At 46.1% G+C, this 11,402-nt stretch overlaps 1 protein-coding gene across 4 annotated transcripts in view; it reads left to right on the forward strand.

The window, feature by feature from the left end:
• Window positions 1-2,262, forward strand: part of Dzip1l (DAZ interacting zinc finger protein 1 like) — a 40,245-nt gene extending 37,983 nt beyond the window's left edge. For all 4 annotated transcript variants that reach the window (XM_021207176.2, XM_029543698.1, XM_029543696.1 and 1 more), the window contains exon 17: window positions 716-2,262. In XM_021207176.2, coding sequence (XP_021062835.1) covers window positions 716-880 — 165 coding nt within the window. In that variant the 3' untranslated portion in view covers window positions 881-2,262. The remainder of the gene's footprint in view (window positions 1-715) is intronic.
• The last annotated feature ends 9,140 nt before the right edge of the window (window positions 2,263-11,402 follow it).

Genomic DNA, 11,402 nt, shown 5'->3' on the forward strand with positions numbered 1-11,402 from the left:
CCCCCCCCCCCCCCCCCCCGCTGTCACTGTGGTCTGGATGTAGCCTAGCCCCGCCCCCGCAGACGTCAGTCTTCCCATTGGCTACAGCCCAGACCCATCCCAGGCTATTCCATTGCTCCCCATCTCCTCTCACATTTAGTGTTTACCAGGCAGCTCTGAGCTCCAGTCTTCAAGGAAGAGTTCTTTCAATTAAGACCTCTCAAGAGCTTCAGGAGTTCAAGGCTCTGGGCTTCCAGTTCTGTGACTGTGAGGAGTTAAAAAAAAAAATCTGCATATAATATTACTCCCATACCTTTTTATTACACACCACACTGTGTGGGTTTCATCTTGGAGCCCATGTAAAGATCTCTAAGTTCTTCCTCTTCCTCTGTTGTGAATGAATCTTAGTAGTCTTAACACTCTTAATAGGGGACTGAGAGAGCATGCGTGTCGCCCAGGTTTAAATGCAAACATGAACAACCAGAGTGTCTGTCACAGGAGGGCTCCAAGGTGCTTGCCTTGGCCTCGTGAGTAGGATGGATACTAGAGGATCCCATCACAGTGGCCCTGAGTCCCTGGAGCAGCTTTTCAGAGGCAGGGCTTTTGAAAGGCGGGACGAGGAGTCTCCTCTCCCAGTTGTTCTCGTTTCTGTCACCACTTCCACCTGTTTCTGAACTCTCTGTCACCTTCCTGCACTGATCAACGTCCGTTTTCTTCTCCTCTTCTACCCCTGCAGCTTTCAGAAGATGAGAGCGACTTGGAGATCTCGTCTTTGGAAGATCTCTCCCAAGACCTGGCCCAGAGAGGAAAGCCAAAGTCTTTGCCCCATTCAAAGGTCCCAGAAAAGTTTGATGCCAGCCCTTGGAGCTCGGGGTCACGACCCAGGATTCCCGGCTGGTGATTCTCGCGCGTGTTTGTCAGAGGGTTTAGCATTGTTTCTTGGCTGGTCTCACCCCAATGGAAGAGGCCGTCAGGTCTCCGGCTCTCACTAGCAGCCAAGAAATCTTTCCCTTGAAGAGAAATAGAGTAGGAGACAGACAGGACCTCTACCCATCCTCTGACCCAGTACCCCAAAAGGCTGGGTCCTGGTGCTGGGTCTCGTGTAAACGTGAGAAGGATTGTAACAGGACTTCCGAGTGTTTCGTCCATAGACCCCACGTCCAGCCCAGACTGAAAGTAGTTATTGTTTCTAAGGTTTGTAATCTGCAGGTCAACGTGGAGTTGGGTCCTGAGTCAGTTACCAGTTAGCTAGTCTCTGGTGGACTCTCTAGCTTTTCACTACTGAGTTGGGGTGCAGACAGAGGTAGGAGGTACAAAACGCCTGCTACCAGGGCCAGGCATAGTAATCGAGTGCTAGGCATTAGAGTGTTGGGATGGCATGGGAGAGGCTGGCTGCCCTACTTTCATTTCTGTTACTGTGATGAACATTCTGACCAAAGGCACCTTAGAGGAAGAAAGGCTTTGTTAGTCTATGACTGCAGGAGATGAAGGCTAGACCGTGAAGGTAGGCCTGTTTGCTGTTCCACACAGCACTACCTCTGACTAAGGAATTCACTTCACAGCCAAAGAAACATGTTAGGAACCCCAGAGGATACTGCTTGCTAACGGCAGCTGTATGCACGCAGCTAGCTCTTTTTATACAGTTCAGGACCTCCTGCCTAGGGGATGATACTGCCCACAGTAGGCTGGGTTCTCCTACATCCATGAAAAATCTAGAGAATCCCTCACAGACGTTGCCCTCAAAGCACTTCCCCTAAAGAGGCTCTCCTCTTGGACAGTTCTCAGTTGTGACAAATGGATATTTAAAACTAACCAGGACACCATTCTACCCAGCCCAGGATGACCCTGGAGAAAGCCTCAGAGTTGTGTTGTCTGGTGGAGCTTGGGCACGGGCAATAAAAAGAACAATCTGAATGAAGCCTCTTGTCCCCATAGAACCATAAATTGAATTTTTGAGATTGTTTCTGAATGAGATATTTTATATATCGACTGTATTTTTGGACAGAGAGGGGTTGGGTTTTTTGTTTGTTTGTTTTGTTTTGTTTTGTTTTGTTTTGTTTTGTTTTGTTTTGTTTTGAGGCAGGGTTTCTCTGTGTGGCCCTGGCTGTTTTGGAACTCTCTGTACAGCCCAGGCTGCTCTTGAACTCAGAGATCTGCCTGTCTCTGCCTCCTGAGCGCTGAGATTAAAGGTGTCTGTGGTGACACGTGGCTTACATTGTATGTTTTTTTAGTGTGAAAACATTTATTTATTATAGTGAACATTTAAATATAATGATGTCTACACCTCTTTATTGTCATTCTTTGTTATGTTTTTCAAGCTTTGTGGCGACTGAGGGTGGTGAAGAGAGGGTGAAGCAGCTTCCACCTCAGTTGTGCCAGTTTAGGGCCTTTGGGATGAAGTGATCAAGGTGTGGTAAGACAGCCAGTTTTACTGAGGCGCTTTACCTGGGCAAGGTAAAGGTAGCCGAAATGGGGTCTGGCAGAGGAAGGCTGCAGAGTAGAAAAATGGAAAAGGCATATTCTAGTCAGTGCTTTATTGCTGTGAAGAGACACCATGATTGTGGCCAGTCTTATAAAGGAAAACATTTAATTGTGGCTGAGTTACAGGATTCAGAGGTTCAGTCCATTGTCATCATGGCGGGGAGCATGGGCACACAGGCAGACATGGCTCAAGCAGCAGGAAGAGAGGGACACTGGGCCTGGCTTGGGCTCTGAAACTTCAAAGCCCACCTCCAGTGACACACTTCCTCTGACAAAGCCACACCTCCACCAACAAGGCCACACCCCCATAATCCTTTCAAATAGTACCACTCCCTGGTGACCAAGCATCAAATCTGTGACCAAGCTCAAATCTGTGAGCCTGTGGGGGCCAGGCTTATTCAAACTGCCACAAGGCAGAAACAGGGAGAGCCCAGGTAACAGTTCAGAGATCTCACAGGAGAGCGACAGAGCCAGGACTGCCTACGGTGGTGTCCCCATGTAGCCCAGCTTGCCAAGCTTTTGTAACTGCACTGTGCTTTGTCACTGGCTTGGGGATCCTGGGGTCACACAAGACCTTAGCTGAGTGTGGTTGAATTCGGTCAGCTGATTACATTCCTTGCATTTGAATAGCAACTTTAATCCTAAGAGAAAATCAGTCTTAAACACTTGTGTTTGTCACAAGTTATTTCTAACTCCTGTGGAAAATTTCAGATATGTACAAGGGAAGGGAACTGTATGGCGAACCCCTGTCCTCATCGCTGGGCTCCAACCATTAGCAACTCAGTTGCCAGCATTGCTTCACCTATTGCCAGCCATCACTACATTCGGGCTTCTCCTGGCCTCTCAGTGGTCCTGAAACTTGGGCTAGGTGCTGATGTTCTTATAGGAGGAGCACAGAAGGAGTGCTGGAAGACATGAACCGCATCGGAGAGAGCGAAGGGGTGTGGTTGAGCAGTGGGAGGGCTGGGGCCATATTGATGTAAAGGAAACGATTTGGTGAGGTTAGAGCAGAGGTCTCTTCATGGTCACCAGACACGGTTGGGCAGGTCATTATCAGGGACCCCAAAGGTTCCAAGGCTTATGGGGGGGCAATCCACAGGATTGTAAAGTAAGTCAAAACTTCTAGAGTCGACCTCATGGTTTATTCTTACACATCTAAGCACAGTAAAACTTAGGGAAAAGGTTTTCATGTGACAGTTATCACAACAAAGCTTTTGGCAGAGCTACACAGAAACTTCCTGGTAAAGTATTGACCCTTACAATAAGGATGAGTGCTATTGGCAGATCAACAGAGCTCAGGGCTACAGCCTAGAGAGGAAGGTTTTGCAATAAGCACGAGGTTGGGTTTTATTGATGGAGGATGCAGAGAACAGGGGACCTCTTTCATAAGGATGAGTTCTAGCCGCTGAGAGGCAAAGCCCAGGCAATTCCCAGGAATTGGGAAATTCAGGTGCAGCGTGACTCGTAATAGGATGGCAGTCACTAGGATGTTTGACTATGTGTGCTCCAGCATTCCAGGTGATCAGGCATCATTCATTTTTCTTCCTTTGACAAGCCTGGTCCCTTCAATGTTTTCTTGAAGCTGAGCCTCCCACGGGTAATTCCCCTTGACTATCTCATACCATTAAGAGTTGACACGTCTGACGGCTATCCCAGTAGCTGTGTGATAAGGAAGGAGGATCGGGGTGTCTGGAATGGTGAAAGTTCCCTAAGATTCTGCCGATATTTACTGGGCCAGAGAAGAGTGATGCTTCTGGTATAACATCCCTGTCTCTCCATCATACCCCGACCTCACAGAACTCTGAGCAGCAGCACATCCTATTGCAAGCCTCGCCGACACACGTGTTCCAGGAGCTGCCCTTTTGCCTCGGGGTTGTGTCTGCTCCTGTGGACTGCTGCGCAGTCTGCTTGTAGGACCAACTAGAAGTGTAAGAAAGCTGATGCAGGCAGAGCAGAGCCTGTTGGGTGCAGAAAGAGAGGCAGAGAGGGCATTTATTAGGGAAGGCAACTCCTGGAAGACAATGGTATGGTTCGATGCATGAGCTCAGGCATAAATAAAATCCAGGGGAATTCAGAGTGCGGCTGCCAGTCTAAGGTCAAGGGCCTGAGGACCTTCGAGGTGCATTTCTCAGAGGCCTGTGCTGAGAGAGTCTGGAGATTTGATGTTCAAGAAAGGGAAAGTAAGACCGAGCCACAGAAAGGGATGCTGCTGGGTGAACATAACACTGAACATCTGCGCTTGACCCGAGTTCCCTGTGCATAGCAACTGACTGACCCTCACAGCAACCTTTCAGGCTGTTGTGCATGCATTTGGGGGGCCAGTAGGTGGTGCAACTGGACTGTGACCTGGGCAGCCCGGTCCTACAAGTCTCTCCACTCCCCCATCTTTTTCTTACAGAGGACCAAATGCTCTCTAGAAACTTGAGCCAATTTAGAGCTTCAGTGCTCAAGAGAGTCCCCCCAACTTCCTCTTGCTACCATGACCATCATTCATCACACATGGGAAATGCAGGTCCCCCCCCCCCAGGTTAAAATCCTTTATTTATTTATTTATTAATATTGAAAGGATAAAAGCAGGTTGTAAATTTTTGTTCATTGCCTAATGATATTCGGAAGTCTCTTGAGAAAAAGCTAGTGTAGTTAACTTCTTGTTGCTGTTTTCCTCTTTATTATGAAAAAAAAAAAAGTCAAGCATTTATAAGAACAATAGAGCAAATGGGAAAAAGACCTTGGTGCCCCCATTACTCAGCTTTAACAGTTATCAGCACATGAAGGAAGACACTTACCTGCTGTGCCTCTTCACCGCCTTTCCAAGAAATCCTACCAGCATATCTGCAAATATTTCTCTTTCTGAAAGTCAACTGCCTTTCCAAAAAAATAACCAATCTACCAGCACTACAATCCAGCAAAAATTGGTAAGATTTCCTAAATATTGTAGAACTTTTTAGAATCCCCAATTTCTCTTTTTTAAAAATGCAAGTCTTAATCTACAGATTTTTTTTTTATTTCTGTTTCCTGGGACCAGCATGACACAATTCCCACCCATCTAACTTTTGCTGTCACAAAAACATGCAACACATTAAAATGACGACTTGAACAATTTTTAAATGTCCACTTGTATCTATTATCTTTCAATTCCAAGGTGACCAAAATACCTGACAGAAACCATTTTTAAGAGAAAAGAAGACTTTTGGCTCCCAGTTTCAGAGGGATCGCAGTCCATCACATGGGAAGGTGTAGAGTGGTTGAGTTTGAGGCTGGAGCGTGTACCAGAAATTCTTCACATGGTGACTGGACAGGAAATAGAGAGCAGAGGCTGGAAGCAGGAATAGGTTAAAACCTTGGAAAGGTGGCTCTTAGTGACCTACTTTAGCCAGCCAGGCCACACCTCCTAAAGGTTCCACAGCCTTCAAAACTGGGGATCAAGCACTTAAAACAAGAGACAGTAGGGGACTTCACAGATTGAAGAGATAGGAATGGTTCTCAAACACTAAATACATTTAGACTCTTATGTAGTTGTCACCATCGTCATCATTATCATCATCATCATCACCCCACCACCACCACCATTCACACCAAAGAAGGCTGTCATCATCCTAAACTGAAAGTGTGCACTCATGGATGGTAAAAACTCCACCCTATTCCCTACTCCTTTCAACCCTTGGCAGCCACTTAGTTTCTGTCTTCATGGATGTGATTACTCAAGGGAGCATTGTATAAATGGGATTCTGTGTTGTGCATATACCACACTATTCATTGGTGATGTAACAAAGCTAAAAATAAAATTATTCTATTATTAATTCCTCTAGTGTTATCTATCAAAAGCAGGCAGATGCTGCAGGCTTATGTTCACAGTGACATTCACAACTTAGGCCAAGTACAATTCAAATAACCTTGATTTGAAAAACACATGTTTCATCAGTCAGTTGGTAGTGGTGCACACCTTTAATCCCAGCACTTGGGAGGCAGAGGCAGGCGGATTTCTGTTAGTTTGAGGCCAGCCTAAGTCTACAGATTGAGTTCCAGGACAGCCAGGGCTACACAGAAACCCTGTCTCAAAAAACCAAACCAACCGACCAACCAAAAAACAACTCCCCTCCCCCAAACAACCAATTGTTTTTAACTATGACAAAACACACACAAAACTTTTAGTACTAGCCATTTCTTACTGGGGGCTCTGTTTGATAGTATTAAGCATATTTACACTGTTAGGCAACTGAGTGTTAGAACTTTTTTTAATCCCCCACCCCAACCCCCAGATAAAACTTTCTTCTAGACTTTGAGTCATTCCCCCTCGGGTGTATCACTCTGCAGATTGCAAAGGCAAGGGTGGGAGGCAGGCAAGTGTAGAATAGCTTAGCAACCAGGAACCTCACTTGACTCAAGCCACACACCCCTGTAGCTTTCCCAGCAATGCACGTAGCAGCCTGAGGCTTTTACTGGAAGTGAGCATAGTAAGGCCTAGAGCTTCATTGGAGTCCAGTAGGTGGGGGCAGAACAATGGCTATGGTCACTCCCACCCATAGTGCCCTGTAAGCCTCTAGTAAATTCCCCTTTGTGGTCAAACATGCCTTGGGACATAGAGATTAGGAGTTTAGGACAATCCAGCCTGGACCTAGTTTTAGGTGCATGCACACCCAACAAGGCAAACTGTGTCCTCGGAATAAACTTTTAGGGAAAAACCTCTTTTGACCTCCTTAGGACTATGTGGCTAAAACCTGATGCATCATGGGAAAGAGCGAGTGAAAGGAACAAAAGCTTACATAACTCAAGCCTTTCAGTCAAATCAGGAAGCCACCCATCCCTTGCCCTTAGCAATTCCGCCTCCTCTTGGACCCACAGAAGAAAGCCTCACACTAGCTTGAGCCCTCCATGGTGGGTAGTCCACTGTTCTCTCACAGCCTCATATCTGGGCTGTACATCTGCTTTGCCTTTGAATAAAACGCTTTGCAGCTTTGCTATTTGTCTGCACGTACTTTAGTTCTTTGACTGAGGCTCCAAGAACTTGTGGAAACCCTTGCTGTTAGAGAAGAAGGTATGCAAGAACAAAAGGTCACCTTGACAGACAAGAGCTCAGAGAAAGACATAGGTCCTTTCATCCTTGAGAACAGGTCTTCAATGGACCTAAGGGTCTCTGACTAGACCCCACCTCTTAAAGGTCCACCACCTCAACATTACCACACTGAGGACCAAGCGTCTACCACATGGACTTTTGCAGGGGTCGGGGTGGGAAAAACAAGTTCAAATAATAAACATCACCATCAGCATCACCTCCACAAACCACACTGCTGCATCATAGCCTGAGGTCTCTGGGGACTATTGTCCACTCATGAAATCAACTCCCACTGTAGAATGAGTGGAAAGGGCCTAAGGATGGGAGACTGGTCAGCCTCAAACTTATGACCTTTGGGGAATTAAGCATGTCTCTAAGGGAAGGAGGCTGCTGTCCCCTAGACTAATAACATTCCACCATTCCAGGAAAGCCTCCAGCTTCAGAAGTTCTCTTTTTTCTTACCTTTATAAAAGTCAGTCAATTTACTAATTGTAACCTGGAAGTCCTTTCGATATTAAACAATTCTCTTGCTTTTCCTTTGTCCTTTGAAAAATTAGAGCTGCATCAGTTCATGAAGCCTAAAGCCTGTATTTACAACCAGCACTTATTTCATGCTTCTGAGCCTTTGTTTGTTTGTTTGTTTGTTTTTCGAGACACGGTTTCTCTGTATAGCCCTGGCTGTCCTGGAACTCACTTTGTAGACCAGGCTAGCCTTGAACTCAGAAATCTGCCTGCCTCTGCCTCCCGAGTGCTGGGATTAAAGGCATGCGCCACCACGCCCGGCGAGCCTTTTTTTTTTTTTTTTTCCACAATTTTCTTTTTCTTCTTTAGAATTAGTTCTCTAGTGGTTAACGGCATACAGCAGAAACAAAATCATTTGAAAACAGTCCTTCAGGAATTATGGGATTAGGGTCCATATGGCTCTTGGACAGAACTGGGCCTCAGAAGGGGAAGGCAGCCCTGTCTCCCACCAGCCTTGTCCTACCTGGGGAGACAGAGAAGAGGAACCAAGGGTAAAGATGCGTCACAGATTGGCTTCAGTGTAGTTGCCGGTTTAATGATTACAAGGAAGAAGCCAGAAAATGGCAGTCAGGACTCCCAAGGAGAAGGCTTCGATGTGTTCAGGGAGGCCAATGGGTGTGGCAAGCCATGTAACACAGGGTCAGACACATGCACTGGGCCTTATAATCTAGGACCAATAGGGTGGATCTGGGTTGGTGTGGCTCTCACAGGCCCTGCTGGTTATATATAACCTTAGGGGTTGAATTTTTTTTTGACATGCCTCCCCCCCCCCACCCGCCCCAAGGAATACTGGCTTCCAGTTACTTGAAAACTACTGATGAGCACAAATACCAATTTTATCCAGTACGTACAGGAAAATGTGAAGGGTAATCGTCTGGTCTTGTGAATGAATGTTCCTGAAAAGAAGCTGTGTCTGACTGTGAATGAAAACCGCCTTGGAAGGAGTCTGTGTCTGCAGAGATCGATGGGGCTATTGGAATTTCAGTACTGTGGAGAGACTGGAATTTTGTAGGTTCAGAGGCTAATTGCTTTATCGGGGGCTTGTTTGGCCTTCTGGAACAGCCATTCTTGGCCCCACTCTATATCACAACTAACATCTCTTAATAATAAATCCAAGCCTCTTATCTTAGCAGAACAATAGCTTTTGCCAATCTAAGAGCTAACAATGACATCAGATAGCACCTCAGGCCTACAGAATAGCCCCCACCCCCGAACTCCCGTTGTACCTGTGTCTCTGGTATACCCACCAGTGTACTTGAGTTATGCCTTTCTTTGTTCTGTAAAACTATAAAAACCTTGTGAAACGGCTTTCACATTGGAACATGCAATTTGGGTAACCTAAATCTGTGTCCCTGGACCATGGTCAGTCAAATGGCTCCAGAATAAACTATCTCTTAACCCCTGTATGATAAGAGCTATGGTTTTTATGTCAACACTACATTTACACCTTATGACTAAGGAATACAAATCTAGACTCTCGTGTCTGTCTATTGCCTGTCTGAACCTTTTGGGCTGTGGCTGTGGCGTTCCCCAAACTGACCTCTTTCGCTGTTGAGACACCCTTGTCTTTCTCACACAACCACCCACACAATGTTGGAATGAGAAGTACTATGTGTGCCCGTTGATCAGGGAATGTCCTAACACTCTCCACCAGGCCATATAACAAATGCGAGGGTGCAGCATTACCATGTCTGGAGGAAAGAGATGGCATTGGTTGTGGGGTACCATTTTGAATCATTCACTGAGTCTCATAGGTTTTCAGAGAAGGTAAAGATGAGATCACAGTCAGAAGGCTGCAGAGCAGGCTGGAGAGATGGCTCACGGGTTAAGAGCCCTGACTGTTCTTCTGGAGGTCCTGAGTTCAAATCCCAGCAACCACATAGTGGCTCACAACCAGCTGTAATGGGATTGGATGCCCTCTTCTGGTGTGTCTGAAGACAGCTACAGTGTACTTACATATAATAAATAAATAAATATTTTTTTAAAAAAAAGTATTTTAAGATGGCTGCAGAGTACATTCACGGAACCTGTGAGGAGTTGGGAGTCTGCTGTAGGAGGCCCAAAGTGAACAGTGCTCTCTGCCACTGGATGCTGCAGAACTGGTGAATTCTGTGAGCAGTGTATGGGGGAGGATGCTTGGGTTCACACGTGATGGTGGGCAGATCCCTGAGTTTACTATGTAAAAAAGCAGAGCGAGTCACTTACCCCAGATGGGCATTGTACAGCATTTTAGGTGTTCACAGCCTGTGCTCTCGGCCTGGTAAATCTGCCCCTTTATGTTTCTATCATGGAGTGGGGTCAGGGTGGACTTGGGGGGGCGGTTGGGCTATGATGCCATCTGGGCTTTTCCTGTCCATCTTCACAGGCTTCACCCAACTTCAGCTCTCTAACCTGGGGTATCAATTTTGATTATCTGGATACAGTGTAAACATTCTTATTTGTAAGTGCCTGTAAGCTTAAAAAAAAAAATCACATTTAAGATACATTTTCAGGGCAGAATGTAACCTGCAGGCGTTCACACTTAGAGCTGTTGACTCAGTCTGGGCCTGCAGGGCCTCCTAAGGACACAGCTGATGCTTCCTGTGATTTTAAAACATGTTTACTGTTATTGTCATGAAGCTATAATTCATACAACATAACCTCATCACTTTAAAGGGTAGAATTCAGTTATCTGCACAATGTTAGATCATTCTTTTCACTACTCTCCTATTTAAAGGTTTTGTTTGTTGGTCGGTTTTTGTTTTTTAAATTAAAAACTCCAGGAAGTGCTGCCTGTCTCTGCCACTCAGCCTTGGGAGCAAGATTTACTGACAATGAAGGAGGCAGGTAAAACCTTTTATTTGAAGGGTCACTCATGTAGTGCTGAATGATGATAGCCATGAATGGCATGGGGCTCTGTGTTCTTCAATGCCCATCAAATCCTGTTCCTTAGTCACCCCCCTCCACCCCTCCCCAACACTTTGGAAGCTGCTCTTGAGAATTTGAAACTTCATTATGCTGTGTGGATTATTACTAGAAGAAGCAAGGATAGAGCCATCCAGCCGTAGAAACCTCAGAACCACTAAGGACTACACAGCTTAGAAACCCAGAGTAGAAGGGGCCGGCTTTACTTTTATCAGGTCTCCGTGTGGAGGCGTGTGCCCTGTGAGTTCCCTTGTTCACATACACATTTGTTGTGGCTTTAACAAATAAAGTCAGCATTCCCGCAGAGACCAACAAAAGCTGGATCCGTAGTGAGTTTGTGTCTTTCTGCAGAGACCGATTCTAGGCAGCGCAGATAATACCTTTCCACCCAGTGCCGCTATCAGGGGCGGTTCAGGGCCATATCCAACCTATGCTGTTCCTCGCTTTCATACAAATTCACAAG

This window comes from Mus pahari, chromosome 10 (assembly GCF_900095145.1).
Source record: "Mus pahari chromosome 10, PAHARI_EIJ_v1.1, whole genome shotgun sequence".
NCBI lineage: Eukaryota > Metazoa > Chordata > Mammalia > Rodentia > Muridae > Mus > Mus pahari.